The 24713-nt window shown below is 38.9% G+C and overlaps 1 protein-coding gene across 1 annotated transcript in view; it reads right to left on the bottom strand.

Annotated features, from left to right (window-relative positions):
- Positions 1–1900: 1900 nt before the first annotated feature.
- COL4A3 (collagen type IV alpha 3 chain) overlaps positions 1901–24713 on the bottom strand; it is a 64584-nt gene continuing 41771 nt past the window's right edge. Inside the window, exons 34-48 of the mRNA XM_012749406.2 lie at positions 24078–24204; positions 22873–22953; positions 22408–22506; positions 22150–22197; positions 19698–19883; positions 19016–19146; positions 11834–11906; positions 9211–9282; positions 8996–9121; positions 8191–8289; positions 5080–5292; positions 4263–4440; positions 4021–4135; positions 3064–3236; positions 1901–2073 (exon numbers count right to left, since the gene is read on the bottom strand). Coding sequence (XP_012604860.2) covers positions 1989–2073; positions 3064–3236; positions 4021–4135; positions 4263–4440; positions 5080–5292; positions 8191–8289; positions 8996–9121; positions 9211–9282; positions 11834–11906; positions 19016–19146; positions 19698–19883; positions 22150–22197; positions 22408–22506; positions 22873–22953; positions 24078–24204 — 1806 coding nt within the window. The 3' untranslated portion in view covers positions 1901–1988. The remainder of the gene's footprint in view (positions 2074–3063; positions 3237–4020; positions 4136–4262; positions 4441–5079; positions 5293–8190; positions 8290–8995; positions 9122–9210; positions 9283–11833; positions 11907–19015; positions 19147–19697; positions 19884–22149; positions 22198–22407; positions 22507–22872; positions 22954–24077; positions 24205–24713) is intronic.

Raw genomic sequence — 24713 nt, 5'->3', positions numbered from 1 at the left:
TGGCCTGCAGAAGGTGTGCAGAGATTAGCTCTCCCTATATGCCACTACAGTACAATTGGGACAGTAGAACATTTTTACAGCAGAAAAGTTTTAATATTAGATGAGTCTAAGTAAAATGCTGCACATGTTAGTTTAGATGTAAAAATGACTTGACAGCAATCACGTGAGCAGTGAAGAATGTAAACCATGGTCACAGTCTGTGCTGTCTTCTGGCATCATGTATTCACTTACAAAGCAATTGAGATTGAAGCAATAGCCTGAATTTAAATATCAGCACCACCAACTCCACCTAGGTGGATCAAGAAGCATCTTCAAGGCTTTGTTTCATGATGCCTGGCCTCTAAGACTCATCAAATAGTGCTATCATCAAGTATAAATGGTATTTAATGTTTTGTAGTTCTTTGTTTTCTTAACATTGTCCAGACCCTAGCTTCTTGGATAACTAAGAGAAGCTTGAAGTCCTGGGTTTTCCCTGGGCATAGATCTTATTTTTAAACTTTGACTCAGGCCTGCTGATTTGTGATGATAAAATATAAAAACAGTGACAAAGGAAGAAAAAAGGGGAGGAGGGGAGCAACTTACATATGTGAGAGTCTTAGAACAATAAGTTACCTTTTCTGGGTTAGTAGATCAGAAACAGGTCTCTTTTCTTTCTCTCTCTCTCTCTCTCTCTCTCTCTCTCTCTCTCTCTCTCTCTAGATTTAGAATTTAGCACAGTGCCTGGGACATGGCTTGATGCTGAATAAAATTCTTGTTAAATTGGATTTAGTAACCTTGAGAATGCATGAACACACTCAAAATCAAGTTTTAAGACATACAGCTGCCAAGTTATACAATTTGTACATTAAGATTTTTAAACAGTGGACTCTTTCAATAATGCTTGTAAGAATACATAACATAAAAACATGTTCTTTATAAAGGAAGAATTAGAGAAGTAACAAAGGAATATAAATCTATGAAACCCAGAGTAATGAAATATTTAGAGCAAAGAAAAAATGTTCTGAGCCCGATATGCCAAAAAATGCCTGAAGTTTTGTTCATGGAGTATTGAACTATTCAATTATATAAGGTATGCATGCACCAACATTTATAGGGATGGGGATAAAGTGCACATTTCAGGAGTAATGTCCTTGTTATTCATATGAGTGTGCTTGTAAAAGAGAAGTTAAAGTTGGATACATTTCATAGTATGTGTGAAACAACAGCCTGTTAAAATTAATTCAGTAGGGGAAAATTTTATCTACTTTGAATACAAGCAGGCTTTATAGCTGCAGTGAAATGAATTCAATAAACAAACAAAAATTTCTTTAAAAAATACAAAACAAAACCATACAGTATTTCTAAGGCTATTATGGTTCCATTCAGGGACCTCCACTTTTGCCTTTAGTCTTGGGTATGTTTGAAAGAGTCCTGGAAAATCCGTGAACCTCAAGTCAATTCTGTGTTCCCTAAGGCTAACTGTTAGGTTACTCAACAGGTGTGAAAGTCCAGTTCTATTCATGATGCCTTAGTATTCCTTATGCCCCCATTTCCTTCTCTACCCAGGGTCTAATGTTTCAGGAAGGGGTGGCTGGGTGGCGATCTAAGACTAATTTAGTCTCCCTGAGTCTCAAAGACTAGAATAGAGAAGAGGACAAATGTTGGGAATCCAGTGAACCAAATATTTCTTAACTTGCAGCATTCAGATTTTATATAGTCACCATTTTGATAGTGCATTGGATACAAGAAGAATACACTTTCAATAATATTTTGTGAAAAGTTGCTGCCTTGCTACAGGGAACTTTGAAATAGCACAGATTTAGAGACCAAGAGCACAGAACTAACTTAAAAGAAATGCTTTGTTATATGGGGAAACAAATTGAAAATTTGTACTAAGCCATCATAGAGCAGTGTTGTTTGGTTAGAGAAAAATATCTAAATAAAAGCATGTTCCAAGTCATTACTTTGTTCTTTTAGGATGAAAAATAGTACAGTTTTCTTGGATTTCTTCAATGTCTTTTCTTCATGCACACCTGACAGCGACTTATTATGTTTTCTAATTCCCCAGCTTTCACAGTTGATGGAATAGGCTTTCTGAAATAAAAACAAACCAAAAAAAAATATCATTGATTTATAGATAAAAAGGGAATACTTGCTGGGTTTGAGTTTTACTAATCAATATGATAGCTATCCTAAAATTTATTACAGCAATATCACCCTTTATGGAAGGGGAGTATCTCTGAAATAGTATATATGTTGGCATTTTATAATTTTACTCATATTTCAGTAGCACTAAAGAAACATAGGCTTTGATGAAAACATATCATCTTTTTTGTAATAAAGACTATCCCCACCCTTTGAATAATTTAAATAATTTGCATTATTCATAAGTAAATTATTAATACACACAAGTAAATACAGTAAATTAAAATTAGCAGGCCAGGCACAGTGGCTCACACCTGTAATCCTAGCACTCTGTGAGGCTGAGGTGGGAGAATCGAGTGCAAAAGTTCGAGACCAGCCTGAGCAAGAGCGAGACCCTGTCTCTACTAAATATAGAAAAATTAGCTAGGTGTCGTGGTGCACGCCGATAGTCTTAGCTACTTGGAAAGCTGAGGCAGTAGGATCGCTTGAGCCTAGGAGTTTGAGGTTGCTGTGAGCTATGATGACACCATGGCACTCTAGCCAGGGCAGCAGAATGAGACTCTGTCTCAAAAAAAAAAAAAAAAAAAAAAAAGGAAATTGAACCCCTCTTCTTATTAAAAACAAACAAAAAAGTTTAGCAGATCATTTCATGGTTTTATTCAGTAATTTACTGTAAATTTATATATAAATATTAAATGTTTAGTGATGACAAAACACATTTTTTTCCTTATCGGTGCAGTAGTATTAAATCATGGCTACCCATTAAATTCAAGAACACTTGTAAACTGGGAGTGCCAAGGTAAACAGGATTTTATGGGCATGGGGGATTTTTTTAAAATGTGAGTACATCAACACATAGGTAAAGAAAAGCTAACATAGGCAGACTTGGAATAGTTCTGCAACTGAATCATCACATTAAACTTGACATTGAATAGTTACCTGAACATTCTCTCTGGGTTTAATGAGGCTAGCCAGAAACTGTAGGAATTTGAATAGTAGTTGCATGTTCCTCTTCCGTGACATTCTAGAAATGGACTGGCTCGGAATTCTTCTAAGCAGGAGCCAGGGGATGACAGTGCTTGCCCAGCGCCTTCAGAGCCTGCACTTGTGAACTATCACAGTAAAAAATATCTGAATAAAAATTCTGTCCATTTGGGGTTCACATTTTCAATTCTCTAGTTTTTTTTTTTTTGTAATGTAAGACAATAAGAACATTTTAAAATCCCAGAAAGCATAAATTAAACTTCTTATCCTTCATTAACGAGATTTGCTAATACTCCAGGTCTCTTCTAGGTTGAGGGATAATCACCCAAAAGAAAGTAAAAGCTGCTGCTTCTGGTTGGCGTACTCCTTGCCCCATATCTGACTGGCTATCCTGTGCTGGGATCTGCGTCAACGTAACCTCAGAAAGGCTTTCCGTGGCCTTATCCCTGTCACAGTTTCTCCCCTTATTTTGCCTTCCTTCCTTCCCAGTACCCTTCACCACCTGAAATCTCGTAATTGCTATTGTTGTTTTGTCTCCCTGCTGCTTGTCCATCTTCCTCACTAGGATGTAAGTGCGATGAGAACAGGACCCTTTGTTCCTGGTATCCTAGCTCCTAGAAGAGTCATGGCACATGGTAAAGATTAGCTACTATTCACCTATAATAAATGTCATGCTTTAGAATTTGTAGATAATCTCCTCTGGAGATATCGATTTTTTAAAATGCTCTATTGTTTACCAAAAGGAACTAAAAGTAAAAAAATGAAACAAGTAGTTGCAGATTTTCAAGCAAGTGCCTACAGCATATTATATACACTGACATCGGGCAGCATCAATCCTGGGGGCCACATTTTACCCAGTAAGACTCTACAGGTAATCTTTACTATAAATCCCTTATTCCCTTTTCTTCTTACCATGATGAAAGAAAATCCTTTCCAGAGAGAAATCCAGCCTTGGGGACATGGAGGAATATCAGTGGTTTGGCTGTGAACGGCTATGGCGATTGCAGGACCTTCACAGACAGTGCATCTGTAACATGAAACAAAGACTGTGGCAGCCTCACCACTTTCTACAACATGATGTGCTGCCTTACATTCCATTCCAAGTGAAGTGATTCCCTTGATCCTATTGCAAAACTAAGGGATTAGATTTTTACCTGCTAATATAAGGCTCAAGGGCCCTGCCAGTAATCGGAGCCATGTCCATTGGCATCAGAGCTGGTGTTGACAGCCAGTATGAATAATCATTTCGAGATGCGAAACTGCATACATTGTTGATGTTACAGAATAAGAATGGCATTGTGGTAAATCGCTGCAGGCAGCTGCCAAGAGTTCCTAATAAAACAGACTGAGTATCACTTTCAGTGAGTTAAAGTTATTTTCAAGATCATTGCTAGACAGAGGCTAATTAAAACATAATCTTTGGCAAAAACTGGACAAAGACAACACAAAAGAGTTATTTGCAAAATGTAGTATTGAAAAGTTTTCATACAGATAGAAATCAAAGATCCAATAGGCAAACAAATCCTCTTTCTCCCCCCACCCTTCATACTTCCTGTGGCTCTCTCTAATCAGTCTAGAACTTAGGGGCTGGTCTAGGTCAGTTGAGACAATGTTTTTGCTTCAAAATATTCCCAGTTATAATATGAACATAATAGCTGATAACCACATAGAGCTTTAGAAAAGATGTTACTTGTAAGATTAAAAAGCAGATAGGTGGTTGAAGTGAAAATTGTTCCCATTGAACAGGATGAGGTAGGCTGGCATTCACGAGCTAGGCTCCTTCCAGCCTTTTTCATTCCAGAATAAAAATTAAGACATTAGGCCAGTGTCATTTTATTTACTCTCTTTAAAACATGCTGGAAGTTACTCAAGGTTGTTTATACTTAACTTCAGAGGGAAGCACCCCCTGCTATTAATATTTACAACCTGCATATGGAACACTACAACTGGACACTAGGACTGGGACATTACCAAGGTCTTGTCCATGTGCTCTTTCATTTCCTTGTACAAAAAGAAGGGAAAACCCACTGTATAGTGGCTCTGTCCCTTCTGGACATGAAGGAATCACTGTTGTTTGACTATGTCGGGTGAAGACAAAGCCTCTCCTTGTTGTTCTGGTTGCAGGTGATCCAATGTCTCCAGGTTTTCCTTTCAAACCTGGCAATCCATCTAATCCAGGTGGTCCTTCAAAAAACACATTATAAATGTTACAAAACAAACAAAATACGAAACTTGTTTTTCCAAAGTACTAATTTAATATATATATAGTATATATATATACACACACACATATACATATATAGCTCCAAATATAGAAAGGAATCCTAGAGAAGAGTGGCTTATAAAATGGCCAAACAATATTATTAAGTGTTAAGCAGTTTAACACACAGTGCTTCTTATTATAGATATTTGTTTGTATCTTATGAGGTTTTTGAATTTCCCTATAATGCCTAACACAGTGGCCTCATCTGGTAGGTCTTATATACATCTTTTATAGATAAGTGAATGGCTCCTCCTATAATATAAGGGAAAAGTAAATCAAGTCAAATCTCTAAAACCTGAAAGTCTATTCAAGTGGATAATAAAAATTTACTTATGCTTTTGACATTTTCGAAAACAATCACAGAAAACATTTAAAGTTCTTTTTAAAGGTGTAAACTTCAAGAAAGTTTTTGATCAACTTGTAAGGCAAATGAGAAAAGATTTTTTTTTTACTGTAAGATTAGTTTCTTTTATTTATATGAGTTAAAAACAAAGTGATTTATATACTTTGTTTTTTTTCTTTGCAGTTGGAATAGGCTAATCCACATTTGTCACTCTCTAGAGGAAGATCAGTGAGCTATCCTTTGTCCCTTCCACCTGACCTTTCCTCTCTTTTTCTTTATCCAATAGGTATTATTTATGATATTGGCATTGGCTACCACCTCCCTACCCCCATCCATTTCTGCGGCCAGTACACCCTGACCCCTCCCTTCCCCAACTGACTTGGGCCATGGTCCTTTCATTTCCTAAGGAAGAACAGAGAAGGCAGACCCTGTTAAACCTTTGGCCTACAGTGTCAAGGGAGATATTGTTCTCACCCACAAACAGCCATGCCATGGGAGTCAAGTAGTGAGAGAGTCAGGCAGTCACAAGTCCTGACTCAGAAGTGAATACTTTTCACAAAAATTTGTAAAAGTCACAACATTATATATTTTTTTCAGTCTTCTCTGAATTCTGCCCACCCTAGTCTTCTCCAGGGACCTTGACCTGTTTTTTGAAATTAAAAATTGGCCACATCCAAATTCTTCAAAGTCTCATGTCTTACTTGAAAAGTCCAAAATTGCCATAGTTTTAATACATAGGGGAGACACTCACTCATTCTTCACTTTTCTTAACCCCTGCCCTCAGTCACAGGGGGCTATAATTGGCCTGAGCAAAAGATGCCTCTGGACCTTTGCACAGGAATTGTACAGTGATAAGCTGAGCTGGACAGGAACTAGAGGTGAGCTTCTGTGCAAATATGTGATATCCAAGGCTATTCTGCATCTCCAGGAAAGGGGCCAAGGCTATCAGTTTATGCCAGTGCAACTTGACTCCTGCATCCCTTTATCATTCTTATTAAGCCTCCATAGCATTGGGCTAACTCTGACTACTGGCTAATAATTCTCAACATAATTTGTTTTGTAGTACACTTGCTTTTGCTGCTGCCCCATTTTGAAACCTAGCCTTGGCCATTGCAATTTTTAAGTTAATAGCAGTATTAATAAGACTTTTCTCTTTTACCATTTTGAAAAACATTTTAAAGAAAGTTGAATGATTGCTAGTACTCTAATATGCACTCATGACAATACTAAATCATAAGTAATTATGCAATTAATATTATAATTCATAAGGTGAGCATCGTATTTGAATTTTCAAAAACTTAAGTCTCTAGTCCTTACAGTTTCATTATAGTAGATCTAAACATATCTATGTCAATAAATTGGGAAATCACATTTACAATTTTAAGTAAGCAGTCCTAAAAATGTAAGATTTGGACATGTAGGTATTTTCCAGAAGGACACTTTGAAACTTTTTGCAGAAGGTAGATTTTGATCCAGGTATCAAACTGACACATATAGCTTATATTCAAGATGAAACATATTTTAAGTGGCCCCTTTTCGGGACACACATGAATTGTTGACTTGTGTTCAAGAATGGTATAGTTAAAAGATGGCTTTCCTAAGTGAAGATACTAATTTGCTTTTGTATGCATATCAAGGTAATATTTTTCTGACTCTGATTAAGTAGTTATTAACTGAAGAAAATTAAAATATTTCTCCCTTAAATATCTAGGATTGTTGAGTTAAAGACACTGAAAATGTGGGGGGGCTCTCTTCTTGCCCCCCCTTTTCTGCAAAGACAGAAATATATATTCATGCTGCTTATCAGCTCACAGACACACTGCCAACTGGGCCAGAGGAATCTGAGAGCAAACTTTATGACTGTCCCACAGTTTTCCCACATTTAGGAGCCTGAAGCTGCTTGTTCCTTTTTTTTTTTGTCACTGTGCTAAGATTTATTGTCCTTTGTTGAAATACTATGTAAAGCAGAACTCCAAACTACTGCCTTGGGAGATACTTTTAAACTGAGGTTTCTCTCTTGTGATGTGCGCTGCATTTGTTAAAATTAATTTGTTTTTCTCTTGTTAGTCATATGTTTCGGGACAGTGTCTCAAATACAACCTTATGAGAATTGAGAAAAGATTATGTATTTTCTTCTCATCATCACTAACAACTCCTATAAGTTCTTAAAATAGTATTAGCCTTTCTAAAAATAGAACCCCCACTAGTTCTATTTGTCCTCTGGCTAAACTGTGCATAAGCTAAAGATTTGGAGCACATCTGCCCAGCTAAAAGGTAGGAAGAACAGTGTATTCCCATAATTGTTGACTTTACATCTTCTTCCAAATAAACATTTGGTCCCTGGCCTTTGCTCTAATGTGAACAACACAAACTGAAAGGCCTAGATTACTTATGCAGTCACCCCCTCAAAGAAAACTTCTCAGTATATCGAAACAGCATTTCTTCAGTGAAGGAAATAAGCTGGCTCTTCGTTTACCTTGCTCTCCTTTAGAACCTTTGTTGCCTTTTTCTCCAACTTGTCCAGGGGTTCCTGGTTTTCCATCCTTGCCTGGTTTACCTCTTGGCCCACAAGGTCCTAGGCAAACACCAACACTGCATTGCATATCATCATATTGGATGACAGGTAAGGTAGCCAAACCATCCGTTAACATGTGACTTTTCCAGTTTCACCAAAGTAAGTCCTGCATCCCAGGAAGACCTGGGCAAGCCGGGATGATTGGTCACCCAACTCGTTACCCCTACTTCCCAGAAACAAAGACTCTCAAAAATGAACTACACTTATATTAAATACAGCAGTTTAAAATTTTATACTGCCATTTTGATTTATGTTCTTCCGGGATTCACTATGCCCATATATTGATCAAACTAATAAGTAATATCTTTCCTATCTCCCAGGTGATTCAGACAAACTTAGAGCATAATCATTCAAAAATTTTTTACAATATGCTAAGCCTATATAGAGAGGTTCCATTTCTAAACATCAATATTTTGAAAAGATTTCAAAATCATTTTTTCTAATACTTTGCTGTACAAAGTATTAAAAAAAGTATAAATTCACAGAACTCAGGCATATTCAGGAAATCATTTAGAAATAGTTTTAAATAAAAGGTCTTTTATTTGCTGATAAAGTAAAGTAAAATGAGCTTAATCCTAAAACTGATTGTGAAAAACACTATAATATTTAACATTTTGAGGTTGTATCATGTGCTTCCAAAGCACTTTGCAGGCATTTTTTTTCAACCACTTCCTAGTGATCCAAGTTAATGCTGCCAGTCCCACACCTAGGTATCCAGGTGGCCCTGGTGGCCCAGGTTCTCCTTGCATCCCTGGTTCTCCAGGTGGGCCAGGTGGCCCAGGACTTCCTGGAAGGGAGATGATCTTAAGTGTGCCAGGGTCTCCACGTACACCTATTGACATAAACAAAAGAAGAAGAAGACAGCTTCACTGATGAGTTACCCTTTCTTCATGGAGAGCAATAGTAAAGAAATATATTTACCAGGTGGTCCTTTTGGTCCAATTGGCCCTGGAGGCCCAATTAATCCTGGAAATCCTGGATTACCCTTCTCTCCTTAAAAATGAAAAGAAAAGAAAAACAGTGTGATTCCACTTAAAACAATAGGTTTCCTAGCTCTTTGGATTTTTTTTTTGTTTTTTTTTTCTGAGACAGAGTCTCACTTTGTTGCTCAGGCTAGAGTGAATGCCGTGGCGTCAGCCTAGCTCACAGCAACCTCAATCTCCGGGGCTAAAGCGATCCTACTGCCTCAGCCTCCCGAGTAGCTGGAACTACAGGCATGTGCCACCATGCCCAGCTAATTTTTTGTACATATATTTTTAGTTGGTCAATTAGTTTCTTTCTATTTTTAGTAGAGACGGAGTCTCGCTCATCCTGGTTTTGAACTCCTGACCTCTTCGGATTGATGATCAACTCTAAGGATAAATACTGGAAGTTATGAAGTCTGTGACAATGGCTACAACTTAATTATGTTCCTGTGGATTTTGACATTTCATTTGGACCCAATCTATCATGTTTAATCAGTCTAAATGTAGCGTTACTGTACTAAGAATTTGTATTTAGCATTGAAGGGGAAGGGTTTCTAAGAGTTCACTTTTTGAGTTCAGAAACCATTTACTATTTTAGGTAAAATACAAGCTCACATTAAAACCTATTTCAGCACCTCCTGGTGAAACATATTGCTTGGTTATCGTTATTCCCTTTCTCAGGTTATTGTCAGGAATTCTCTTAAACACATATAGAATATCTGCTTTGATGTAAACTAATAAAGTGGTAAGATTTCTTTCTCAATCATAGTCTTTGACACAAATAAAATTACCAAGAGCCATTTATTTGGAGAAATACTGTCTTTTAAAGAATCTTGAAATGTTGTAGATATGTTATCTGCTTACTTAGAAAGACTTTAATACCAAATATGATATGAATAGTAGAAATACAATAAAATAATTATAGTACCAAAAAGTAACAGGCTACTACACTGTAAATTACCCACTCGATAGCAGAACTTGAGGAAGGTATTTAATATTTACTTATATACACCAGAAGAAACCTAAATGTTTTTGCTTTCCAGGTTTTAAAATTTCCAAATAAAGAAGTACAAACTTGTCAGTAGTGCCAGCTCATGGTGTTATTTGAAATCTAAGAGCATAACTGAATATGTTCCTTGGAACATATGTAAAAAAACCTGATTTTAAGAATTTCCCCTCTAAATACTTCTAAATATTTTACTAGAATGTTTCTTTCTTTAGTGAACCCTTATATAGTTTTCATAGCTTAGATATTCACATTCTGAGACTTGAGCAAGTGATGGGCATTATACATTTTTCCTGGGCAGCCTGCCAGTCAGAATTCCCCCCCCCCATGTCTCATGAGACTCCTAGGAATCAGTTCTTTGATTTATTCTTAATTTGCTTCTTAAAGAGTCAGCAGTTGAAAGCATTCAAAATGACCTCTTTTAAGTACACCTTGTTGTCCCTGGAACCTGGAAAAAGGTTTTCTTCATGAAAATGTGGCTTTGTTCACATTGGTTATACTTGTTATTTAGCATCTCTGTAGTCTTTGATGATAAACTCCAGGCAACACAAAAATAATACCAGAGTAATTAACAAGCTAAGACAATGAATCAAATATTCAAAACTTTAAAGTCATAGCACACTCAGGGGAGACTTGAGAACTATGTGCTGAAACCTGAAGTTTGAATTTATGTGTGTGAATATTTTACCTTAAAACCTCCCGAAAATTATATGAGTTTTCTTTTGGATTAAAAATATAATACAGATGCCCCATAAAAATAAAAATGCTTATACATTTTTATTTCTGTGTATAAAGATTTAACCACTTTGGTCCGGCACTCACCGGCCGCGAAACCTTGCCCACAGCCAGCACTCACAGTCCGCACGACAGTGTGTGCTGTGCATTGACCACGAATCTGTTTTGCTCTTGTGTGATGAGGAAAACTTTAAAGCACTGAAAGCTTGTTTTACTTTACAGGCAGCTTTACTTGTAATGTAAATCAGAATAGGTAACATAGACATATATGTTTTCACTACGTTATTTTTAAATGTTCACAATTTTATTTTGATAAATGAAAAATTAGAAAAGTCATATCATGGCTGTCGGCTAAAGCCACTGCGCGCGTTCATCTGTGGCTGTCGACAATCATCGACGCTGGTACCGAAGTGGTTAATTACTCTCCCCCCATGAACAGTTTGGTGAATGATGTTTTAGACTTTTCAGCCTTTTAACAAGTATGAAAGTAATACATGCACATGGTAAAATAAACAACTCAAAACAATGCTATTAATATTAATGTTGTTTCCCATCCCCCACCCCAACACATATCAATATTCTCAAAGGTAACCACTTTACCACTGATTAATTTGTTTCTGTTTTTAGTTTTTCTGTGGTTTATATTCTTAAATTAGGGTTTTAATTTTTAAGCCACATGGGATTGGGTGTTGGTGGAGTCTTCCTTCTTCGCTCATTTTGAGGTCCTCTTTGCACTAACCCCGTCTATGGTGACTGTAGGAGTTCAATAAACATTTGTGTGCCCTAAAATATGAATCATGCTTCTTTGCATGTAAAGAACAGTGCACAAAAACAGTACCTTTCACGCCTGGAAACCCATAGAATCCAGGATCACCTCTGAGCCCTGGAAGACCTGGGGTACCTGGTGCTCCCTGTATTTCAGATAAAAAGGAACAGAACCACAGACAGATTTTAAAAATCACAATATTCATAGCAGTTTATTTGAAAGCAAATAGGATATAATATTTTGTTGGGTGAGAATGAGTTAAAGTTGACAGACATCATTTTTACCTTCAATCAAGTGTTTCAGTTATCTATAACTCCTCTGGCAATTTAAACTTCTCCTTAGGACTATCATAAATAAAATAAAATGAAATATTTAATAAAAAAATAATAATAAACTCTCCTTAAGCCCAAAAGCAAACATCCCTCCTAATGTTAGTATATGTTGTTTTAGTATTGGATGTAATTGGATATTCTGTATCCTAAATGGAACTGCCCAGTATTTGGAGATTTTTCAAGAATAGGCACCACAGTGCCAGAATAAAAATTCTACTTTGTATTTGTAATTCTTACAAAAGCAACAGAGTTGTTGTTGAGTTGTAGCACCCAAGCATTGTTCTCACTAAGCTGGCAGAGCTATAAATTATTCTTGATCAGGGTGGTGGGAAAAGTAAAATGTCCAGGAATGGGAGGGTAGGGGGTCATCAGAAGAGTTTTTGACAGGTACATTTGGAGCAGATGTAATAATCTGAGCCAGAAGAAGGTGCTCCCTTCTTGTGAAGCTCACATGGATTGCTCTTGTAGCCATGAGATGTTCAAGCAAAGCCATAGGAGGAGAAGGGAGGAAACTATATGTCAAAATGTATGTTAAATCTTCTCATCTCTTCTTATACAATCCGTATGAACTGAGGCAGTGCTATTATTTGAAAACAATGAGCTGAAGGTCATGAAAGATGCCAAGAACAAAACTAGCCTTTGAACTAGCTGTCTTTGGAGCAAGAAGACCAAAGAAGAAACAGTCCTATTGTTTGGATAAGGCGGTATGAAGTTAACAAGGAGAGAGAGTCAGGCATGGGGGGCTTGCACCTGTGATCCGAGAGACTTGGGAGGCTAAGGTGGGAAGATGGCTTGAGGCCAGGAGTTCAAGACCAGCCTGAGTGACAGAGTGAGACACCCCCTCCCCCATAACACACACACACACACACACACACACACACACACACACACACAACTCTGGCTTCTGGCATCTGCCTGTTCTCTTGAGGCAAAGGTAAATGTGGAGGAGGACCTGGTGCCAAGCCCCACCCTGGCACTAGGAGGGAGGTATTCCATGCAAGGAGAGAGCTGTTAAGGACGGGCACAGGGCCAGTTGAGATATCCATCAAGAATTTTCTTTCCAATGCAAACGCAGAAGTCTATGAATGACCATGAAAGCACCTGAGAATTTAAATAGGTTCATGTTTCCAACCCAGACTTTCCACATCCATGTCCTTGGAAGGACTTTAGACGTGCTCATGGATCAGTGTCAGCACTTTTCAAAGAACCGTGGAGAACAAGAGAAGCATGTACAGACTGGAGATGGGCAAATATGTCATTTTTCAAAACAAATTTTTTTAAAAAGGTAGATTCTGGAACCAAATACCAAGAGAGCTTGGGGACTTAACATGATTTTTAACAATAAGTCATGCAAAGTACTTCATTACCCATTGCTAATGAGGTCAGTAGAGGAGGAAATCAGAGTAACATCATAGATGTTCTGTATTTACGTATGAACCGTCACAGCACAGATCTCTCCACCTTGTCTTTGTGGACAGCATGGCTGCTGCATAGGGCAGCCGGGATGGATTTAAAGCTTGGTGAATGGCCAGATCAAAAGGCAGTTCATTAGAGGATTAATTCCAACTTCCAGAGAACTCTGAGCACACACAGCTGCTTTGTAAATGTTTCCCAAATAAATAAATGATGTCCTGCTTCTTAGTCTAGAAAACCAGACCTCCGTGGCTTGAACCCTGCTTAGCCCTCCAGTCACCAGCTGATATGTGCTTGTTCCCTGCTCACCTCCAGTAACGGAGCTGTGTGTCGTGTCACTCACACACACTCATCAGAAGGCTCCTCTCCTTTGGGCTCCCCCACCCCTACTTTCCTTGTTTTTCTGGGTAACCCCTGTGCATCTTTCAAGACTCCAGCCGGGCACCATCTCCTCCAGGAGAAGCCTTTCCTGGGCACCTTCCCTCTGCAGACTGGACCAAATACTCTTCCTGTGTGTAGCCACAGCCCTCACCATTCCTCTCCCCACAGCATGGAAAGAAGCTTGTCTCCGTGTCTATCTCCTTCACCTTATCATAGGCTCCTCCGGGGCAAAGGACTGTGCCTTTTTATTCTTCTATCCATTGGCACGGAGTAGACCTCAGTAGTGACCACACTCATCTCTTTAACATCTGTCTCCAAGAATTTGATGTAAACAGGGGAATCGGCTCTGTGAACACACCGCTAAGAGAGAGCTAGGGAAGACGGCCAACGTGCCGAGGGGGAGAGTAGGCCCTGAGAGATCTCACGCTGGGCGCATGGGCCTAAAGGAACAAGATGTTGTCTAAGAAAGATAAATGTGAAAGCTCTGCCCTTACATCAAACATAAACAAACACCACCAACGAAAAGCTAGATAAGAAGTACTGGAGAAAACTTAGTAGCTGTTCATGAGGAAAAGGCAATGGGCGTTAGTTGACTGTAAGCTCAGTGTGGAGACAGGCAGGGTGGCCGGATGGCCCCAGTGGAATTTTAGGTGGGATTTCTAAAATGGTCATGTTCAGGCAGTAGACTCTTCCCTCCTCTAGCCACTCACTGGAGTACTGAGTTCTTACTCCTGGAGGGTGTTCGTCCCAGGGGTTACATTTTTAAGGGAGATATGGACAAACTAGGGTGTATTCAGGGTAGAAGCAAGGCTGATGAATGGTTAAACTGAATTTTACACAGTGGAATAAAACTAGAAATCAACCCTAACAGAAACTCACATTTCTACACAAAAACGTGGAAATTAAACAACCTCCTACTAAATGATTACTTCGTAAATGAAGAAATCAAGACGGAAATAAAAAAGTTCTATGAAGAAAACGACAATGGAGAGACAAGTTATCAACTCCTCTGGGACACAGCTAAAGCAGTTCTGAGAGGAAAGTTTATCTCCATAAATGCCTATAACCAAAAGACAAGAAGATCACAAATAGACAATCTAATGAAACGACTCAAAGAGCTGGAAAAAGAAGAACAGACCAACCCCAAACCCAGCAGAAGAAGTGAAATCAACAAGATCAAATCAGAACTAAACGAAATTGAAAACAGGAAAGCTATTCAGGAGATTAATAAAACAAAAAGTTGGTTCTTTGAAAAAATAAACAAGATTGACACGCCATTGGCTAAGCTAACGAAAAGCAGAAAAGAGAAATCTCTAATAAGCTCCATCAGGAATAAAAAAGGAGATATCACAACTGATCCCAAAGAGATACAAGATACAATTTATGAATACTACAAAAATCTTTATGCACACAAACTGGAAAATGTGGAGGAAATGGACAAATTTCTAGAAACACACAGCCTCCCTAGGCTCAACCAGGAAGAAATAGATTCCCTGAACAGACCAATCTCAACAGCTGAAATAGAAACAGCAATTAAAAATCTCCCTAAAAAGAAAAGTCCCGGTCCAGATGGCTTCACACCTGAATTTTACCATACTTACAAAGAAGAACTAGTACCTATCTTGCAGAAACTATTCCACAACATCGAGAAGAACGGAAACCTCCCCGACACCTTTTATGAAGCGAATATTACTCTGATACCAAAACCAGGAAAGGATGCAACAAAAAAAGAAAACTACAGACCAATATCCCTAATGAATATAGATGCAAAAATTTTCAACAAAATCTTAGCTAACCGAATCCAGACACTTATCAAAAAAATAATCCACCACGACCAAGTGGGCTTCATCCCAGGGATGCAGGGATGGTTCAACATACGTAAATCTATAAATGCAATTCACCACATAAACAGAAGCAAAAAAAAAGACCACATGATTCTTTCAATAGATGCAGAAAAAGCTTTTGACAAAATTCAACACCCTTTCATGATACGAACACTTAAGAAAATAGGCATAGAAGGGACATACCTAAAAATGATACAAGCCATATATGACAGACCCATAGCCAACATCATACTGAATGGGGAAAGACTGAAATCATTCCCACTTAGAACTGGAACCAGACAAGGCTGCCCACTATCTCCACTTCTGTTCAACATAGTGCTGGAAGTCTTGGCTACAGCAATCAGACAGGAAAATGGAATCAAAGGTATCCAAATAGGGGCAGAAGAGATCAAACTTTCACTGTTTGCTGATGATATGATATTGTATCTAGAAAACCCCAAGGATTCAACCAAGAAACTCCTGGAACTGATCAATGAATTTAGTAAAATCTCAGGATACAAAATTAATACACAGAAATCAGAGGCATTCATATACGCCAACAACAATCTAATTGAGAACCAAATCAAAGACTCAATTCCCTTCACAATAGCAACAAAGAAATTAAAGTACCTAGGAATATATTTAACCAAAGAGGTAAAAGACCTCTACAGGGAGAACTATGAAACACTGAGGAAGGAAATAGCAGAGGATGTAAACAGATGGAAATCCATACCATGCTCGTGGATCGGCAGACTCAATATCATCAAAATGTCTATACTACCCAAACTGATCTACAGATTCAATGCAATACCTATTAAAATCCCATCAGCATTCTTCACAGATGTAGAAAAAATAATTTTACGCTTCGTATGGAACCAAAGAAGACCCCGGATATCAAGAGCAATTCTAGGCAACAAAAACAAAATGGGAGGCATTAATATGCCAGATATCAAACTATACTACAAAGCTGTAGTAATTAAAACAATATTGTATTGGCACAAAAACAGGAATATTGACCAGTGGAACAGATGTGAGAATCCTGATATAAAACCATCCTCATATAGCCATCTCATCTTTGACAAAGCAGACAAAAACATACGCTGGGGAAAAGAATCTCTCTTCAATAAATGGTGCTGGGAAAACTGGATAGCCACCTGTAGAAGGCTAAAACAGGACCCACACCTTTCACCTCTCACAAAAACCAACTCACGCTGGATAACAGACTTAAACCTAAGATATGAAACTATTAGAACTCTAGAGGAAAAAGTTGGAAACACTCTCCTAGACATCGGCCTGGGCAAAGAGTTTATGAAGAAGTCCCCAAAGGCAATCACAGCAGCAACAAAAATAAATAAATGGGACATGATCAAACTACAAAGCTTCTGCACAGCCAAAGAAATAGTCATGAAAGTAAACAGACAACCTACAGAATGGGAGAAAATTTTTGCATCCTATAAGGGACTGATAACTAGAATATACTTAGAACTCACGAAAATTAGGAAGAAAAAATCAAATAACCCCATTAAAAAGTGGGCAAAGGACTTGAACAGAAATTTTTCTAAAGAAGACAGAAGAATGGCCAACAAACATATGAAGAAATGCTCAACATCTCTAAGCATCAGGGAAATGCAAATCAAAACCACAATGAGATATCACTTAACCCCAGTGAGAATGGCCTTTATCAAAAAATCTCCAAACAATAAATGCTGGCGTGGTTGCGAAGAGAGAGGAACACTCCTACACTGCTGGTGGGACTGCAAACTAGTTCAACCTCTGTGGAAAGCAATATGGAGATACCTTAAAGCGATACAAGTGAATCTACCATTTGATCCAGCAATCCCATTGCTGGGCATCTACCCAAATGATCCAGTGACACTCTACAAAAAAGACACCTGCACTCGAATGTTTATAGCAGCACAATTCATAATTGCAAGGCTGTGGAAACAGCCCAAGTGTCCATCAATCCAAGAATGGATTAATAAAATGTGGTATATGTATACCATGGAGTACTACTCAGCTCTAAGAAACAATGGTGATATAGCACATCTTATATTTTCCTGGTTAGAGCTGGAACCCATACTACTAAGTGAAGTATCCCAAGAATGGAAAAACAAGCACCAGATATATTCTCCAGCAAACTGGTATTAACTGAGTAGCACCTAAGTGGACACATAGGTGCTACAGTAATAGGGTATTGGGCAGGTGGGAGGGGGGAGGGGGGCGGGTATATACATACATAGTGAGTGAGATTGCACCATCTGGGGGATGGTCATGATGGAGACTCAGACTTTTGGGGGGAGGGGGGAAAATGGGCATTTATTGAAACCTTAAAATCTGTACCCCCATAATATGCCAAAATAAAAAAAATTAAAAAAAAATGAATGAATAAAACTCATATATAATTGGAAAAAAAAAACAAAACTGAATTTTATATTTATCCAGGAAGAAAATAACTGGAAATAAATGGCAGCTATTTAGAAACATTGGAAGGTGGAGAGAAAATAAATAGACATTTACAGGATGGTAATGGAGAGGGAAAATGACACCATCATTTAGAATGATTCTAAACTCCTAGCTGCTTTTTTTTTTAATTAATTAATTAATTTATTTTTTTGAGACAGAGTCTCGCTTTGTTGCCCAGGCTAGAGTGAGTGCCGTGGCGTCAGCCTAGCTCACAGCAACCTCAATCTCCTGGGCTCAAGCAATCCTTCTGCCTCAGCCTCCCAAGTAGCTGGGACTACAGGCATGCACCACCATGCCCGGCTAATTTTTTTATATATATATATTTGTTGACCAATTAATTTCTTTCTATTTATAGTAGAGACGGGGTCTTGCTCTTGCTCAGGCTGGTTTCGAACTCCTGACCTCGAGCAATCCGCCCGCCTCGGCCTCCCAGAGTGCTAGGATTACAGGCTTGAGTCACCTCGCCCGGCCTAGCTGCTTTTTGAAGGTTCCATCACTGGAATTGTTCAGAATCTAAACAAGCAAGGGTCAGAAAAGCTATAGAGGTGAGTCCCACATAGACCAAAGTTTTAAAGGCGAGGCCAGACCTTTTTCTAACTTGTAAGACTCTTTGACTTCCCGAACCCTCTGGACTGTTTAAGCACACTGCACAGATGCATCAAAAATTATAAATTTTTGCTGCCTCAAGGTACATCTGATCCCAGCAATTGGTCTATAAAAGTATAGTATTCTTGCATAAATAATAATAAATCAATATTATTATATTAACAATATACAATTTAAGAACAATTATAGTAAGTCAATATTGTATTCATAATAAGTCGATAATTTTCCATACTCACCGGATGACCTGGTGGCCCTATGTCTCCTACAGTTCCAGGTAGACCGTTTCGGCCAGGCTGGCCCATAAACCCTTTTTCTCCTTTTATGCCTTTTACATGACTCCCCGGAGGGCCAGGAGGACCTGGCTCACCTGAATTCACAAAAAGCCTGTCAGTATTGTTAGTAAGGGAGCGTAGAAGTTTCTATCCGTGATTCTTTCTATCTAACAAGTGCAAACCCTGCACCTTATCATTACCGAGAATATTAATTCCCTGTCCCCTTCCCTTGGGGCATGTGATGGGATTGTGGTATAGCCAGAGTGAGGTGAGGCCAGTCAGGCACCTGGCCCAAGCGGGAACCGCTTCTCTCTGATGAGGGTCTGTTAGGGCAGGGCTGTGCCCACTGCCTAGAGCCCAGCCTGGTCCCTCCGCAGGGTGGGAGCTCAGTGGTAAATACAGGTTGAATGGATGCAAATCTCTTTTAGGCTTGTCAATTTGGTGACCACTCATCTCTCAAACAGGCCCTGTGTCTCAACACCACCAAGAGTCACTGCACTGTGTGAGAGAGCAGCTGTCCGTGAGAGGAATGGAGGAAATCAGAGGGAAAAAAGAAGGAAGGAGGTAGCGTGAGGAGGAGGTTGAGAACTTCCAAGGTGAAACATGATTTTCATTCTTTTATATTATTTACAAGTAAGCCTTCTACCTGGGTTTCCTCTTGAGCCCGGTGGACCTCGATTTCCTTTTTGGCCAGGGATGATTGCACCAGGCAAACCTGGTGGCCCTGGGAGTCCTTGGATGCCAATGGGCCCTGGAGGCCCCACATCCCCCTCTGGCCCTTTCCTGCCCGGGGGGCCGGGCAAGCCGGGGACTCCCCTGTCTCCTTTGGCTCCTGCGAAGAAGAAGGTTTGGTAAGTTTCTTTACTGCCCCTACATTTGGAGTTATAGTTTGTGGTTATCTTTAATAAGGTAGGCACCTTTACTTAAGAGTGTTAAGAATCAGAATATATATTTTTAAAAGAGGCCGGTAAATGAAATATAGGTCTATAAAAACTGAGTTGAGACTCAGTCTGCCTCCAACTAGTCATCTGATCTTGGCAAAGTCACTTCAGATTCACATACTATTTCAAGTGTTGGTTTTCTTATTTTAAAAGTGAAGGTAATGCCTATCTTCTCTCAGTTCTAAAAAGATCAAGTGAGATAACATACAGTCTGAAAAGTATGGTCTGAGATCTAACATGTTCTATGAATATAAACCACAATTATTATCATCTGAAGAGCTTTAAATACAGTAACATTATTTAGTCTCAGATAATTCAATAGAGCATAAAAAGCTAAATTGCATAGCACTGATGTGTGCATTTGCAGCGTGATCTAGCCAAACCCAGACAAAGAAGCAACAAAATTGCAACCCTTATTCTGTCCTGTGGTTAATTCTCTCCCACAACAGGAACACTAGTCTGGGAGGGACAAATGTGGCAGAAAGTTTGGATTTACCAAAGAAGACCCCCAAAAGAGCGTAACTTAATACTAAAAGTTTTAATCTAAAAAAAACTTCAAGAAATTGTGCTTTGACACTCATCAATGAAAAATGTTGTAGGAATTGAAAACAATCTCTCCCTTCTTTCTCCTATCTCTGTGTCACTCTGGAAATAGTAAGTGGCATGAAAATAGGAGGCAGATGTGAGGAAAGACAAGGAGCCGTGAGAATGAGGTTGATGGCTCAGGGAAGGGCTTGGGAAGTTACTATGTGGTTTACTTAGGGTGATGATGAAAATAAAATTGATGAATATTGACTATCTAGCCCTATGTCTATTCACATTCTTTAGCTTTTTAATGCCTGCAATTTATGCTTTTAAAAGAAAGTGTTTAGATGACTTCAGCTCAGTCCAAGATCTGTAATGCTGTCTTTGTATGACAATGACCTGAAGAAGTGTCACCATGTCTTGGGTTATATATTCCATGTTCATTCAAATGATTGCTTGCTCTGCAATATGATTTCTTTTTAGGATTTGGGAGAATGAACTCATTTAAAGGATTCATACCTTCCAAGTCTCAATGAACTCTTCTCCATATTTAGTTATCCTGAAGGGATTGAGGTGCATAATCATTTCCTTACATAATTAGGCTATTTGTTATTTTTGAGGCTTTATTACCTAAGATATGACCATTTTTATATCACATTTTATTTTATGTTAAAAGCTACCGTTCCCATTCCAAATGGTTAAACTGCGAGCCTAGCCTCGGAACATGAACAGCAACTACTCTCCTTTTGACCACGGTTCTAAAACCAGATTGCGGAACAGGACAAGCCTTTGTGCTCACTAGGGAGGAGGGTGTGGGAGATGCGTGAACTCTGCACTCAGCCAAAAGGACAATCAGATCATTAAGAAATGAGTGGAAGAGAACAGCTCTTGTCTACTTTCACACTTTTGCTGTTTAGTCAAGAGACATTCCCATCCAGCTGAGTCTCTTAGCAGCATCTCAGTAACTGGAGGCCTTCACCAGGTCTAGGCCTCTTTGCTAATGAAACACTCCCATGCCTGGGACCCAAGGCTGAGAGGGGCCAAGAAAAGGTGCAAACATTCTGACATTTCTACTTGTGTTGTGAAATACTGACATGAGAAGTGCAGGCTTGCAGGCTTTGAAACAAAACACTTGCCTACACATTGAATGACATGCTCAGTACATTGCCATGTCTGAGATATTGAGAGAGTCACTGGGTGGCCCTTAATAAACGACAGCATGAACCACAGCCTGGGGCTGGGACTTGGGCAGACCTATGAAGATAGCAAGGTGGGAAAGGATTCCTCCTGTGTGCAGGTCAGCGGGAAGGGATGCTCACTGGGAAGCCATCAATCACATCCTCTCTCCTTTCAGGAGGTGATAGATTTGAACCATGCTAACAGCAACAAAGTAAATATACAAGAATCCTTTTTATGTTTAAAGATTTCATAGAAAGAAATTCCAAAATTGGATCACAGTTTCTAATTAGTTTCCTTTGTTGTGATGGTAATAATCAAACATTTAAAATCGATTACTAAAATGGTAAATATCCTATATCACCATCAGGAGTTCTTTAATTCACTAGGTTAAGTTTATTTTATATATCAAGCATATGAAACTGTGTATCATCAAGTCAGGGAAGGACTGCTTACCTCGAGCACCAGGGCTCCCTCTTGGGCCTGGGTGTGCCCTCAGTAAACCTGAAAGAGATAATCTTGGTAAAGTAATATTTGGCTAATTTCATTACATTACATATATGCGAAGGAAGTTTAGTTGTCACACACCAAGGACACGTTAAAGAGAATCAGTTCTATCAGAGAAGAATCTTTAGAGCAGGGAAGGATTACAATGTCACTAATGATTCTATCCAAAATAAAAGTGGTGGATCAAAGATAAGGAGCAAGTTGTACCTGTTTCCCCCTTTTCTCCAGGCGGACCAGGAATTCCATCATGTCCTTGGTTACCTCTCATACCCACTGGTCCAGGAGATCCAGGGAATCCCGGAAGGCCTGAAAACAGCAAACACCACGGCATACAAAGAGGATTTATTTCCTACCAATGGCTTAATGTGAATACCAGGGAGATTTGTGGGATTTTATTAAAGGTGCTAATTTTTTAGAACTATAGTTATGTGATGCTAAAGGCCCAGTGAAATGTATGCACAGATTGATACTATCATGGGAATCATCACTTCGGAATGTTTAGTTTGGCAGATATTTGAATTAGGTAGAAATATCTAACCTCATTTTTCTGCATTTTTGTCTGGGTACTGAGTAACTGGGAGCTGCCTTCTACAGAGCAGTACAGGAATTCTAACCTCAGCAGAAACATGCCTCCCTCATGAAAACAACACAGAGAAATTAAAAAAATGAAACCTGGGAGGCCTTTTATTCCTGGAAGGCCTGGGAAGCCTTTGATTCCTTTATTACCCAAATCACCATCAAAACCCGGCTTTCCTAGAAATGAAGAGAGAGGAGGAGGAAGAAAGAACACCGAAAGATAAATGATTACAATGCCAGAAATCATCAATTCTTACAGACACTTGTGCTCAAGTTGGCCTTAAGGAGATCTCTTTTGCAAGTCACCCTGGGCTCTGGACCTTGCCTCTGTCTCCCCAGGCAACTACGGCAGAGATACATTGAATCATTTTCAAAGGTGTGTGTACACTAACCACATGGACCACTAAATAGCCAATTTATTATCTTAATTGTGAGTTAACTGCAAATTTATTGACCCTTACAGTGTTTTGAACAGTTTAAATATTGTCTTTGAATAAGATCTGAAGCTGCAACCCAATAGTTCAGCAGTTGTTTTAAATAAAACAATACAAAAACTTAAACCCAAATTGGAAGCTAATAAGTAAGAAAGCCAAAGCTTAATCCGGAAATATGTCAGGAAAAAAAGGTACAGAACACATGGTTATAGGTTGAGTTTTGTCCCCACCTCAAATTCATTTGTTGAAGTCCTAACTGAGCATGTCCATTCTGAGCATCTCAGAATGTCTCTGTATTTGGAGACAGAGTTGTTAAAGAGATAATTAAAAATTAAAATGAGGTCAGTAGGGTGAGACTTAATCCAATATGAGTGGTGGCTTCATAAGAAGAGAATGAGACACAGACACAAGAGGGAAGGCACAGGGAGAAGGAGAGGGAGCTCAGAAGAAACCCACGGTGCTAATACCTTAACCTTCCAGAACTACCAGAAGATAAATGTCTGCAGTGTAAGCCACTGGTCTGTGGTGTTTGTTATGGAAGCTCTAGCAAACTAATACGAACATTGTACAATTGTACAATGAACCATTTCATGTCTTTAGGCTGAATTTCTTGAGGCAATACTTTAAAAGTTTTGTTTATGGGAGCAAATTTTGACGTTTCAGTCCACCAAGTAGGCTGATCACAAAACCAGGCTCCTGCTGACTAATTCCCTGTTTCTTAGTGTCTTTGAATTTGAAGTTCAAAGTTGAATAAAAGCAACTGAAGAATAAAAGCATAAATAGCTTTCTATTTACTGAGATGATTGCAGGAGGTGAAGGACCTACTATGAGTAATGAATGCTTTCAGCTTGTAAAGCCAGGGCTCACCTGGGTGGCCAGGACTTCCAGGACTTCCAGGGGATCCCTCAGGTCCAGCAGGCCCCGAATGTCCAGGTGGGCCAGGTGGCCCTCTTTCTCCTTTCTTTCCCATGTCACCTGGCAATCCTGGATCCCCCTTAAATTTAGTCAGAGACCTTTAAAATTCTCATATAAGCAAGATATGCAATTAGAATTAAGTATAAACTTCATTCATTCATTCATCAATTCATATTTAGTGTCTGCTATCTGCCAGCATCATGAGAGGTGCTGGGAACATGATGGCTCCACGGTTCGTGGGGCCCTGCACAAAATGAAAATATGGTTTGCTCTTAAAATTTTCTTTAAGAATTTCAAGATAGGAATAGCAAAGCATTAAACCAAGCATGGGGTTCTTCTTAGCATGGGACCTCTGTGACTGCACAGGTTGCATACCCATGAAGCTAGCTCTTACCAGGATGTAATGACCACCATATACAGATATAGGATATATACAGCCCCTGCCTTCATGGAGCTTCAGATACAGTAGGGAGATAGACATTAAATAATCACATAGATGTATAATTATAAATTTTGATGACTGGGGGTAAGAAAGACATAGACTCAATGGATATGTGTCCTACAAATGCTGTGCATCCAGATAAATGT

The sequence above is a fragment of the Microcebus murinus genome, chromosome 8, assembly GCF_040939455.1.
Source record: "Microcebus murinus isolate Inina chromosome 8, M.murinus_Inina_mat1.0, whole genome shotgun sequence".
Classification (NCBI taxonomy): Eukaryota; Metazoa; Chordata; class Mammalia; order Primates; family Cheirogaleidae; genus Microcebus; species Microcebus murinus.
The sequence above is the reverse complement of the archived record's forward strand: the minus strand, read 5'-3'. Positions and strand labels throughout refer to the sequence as shown.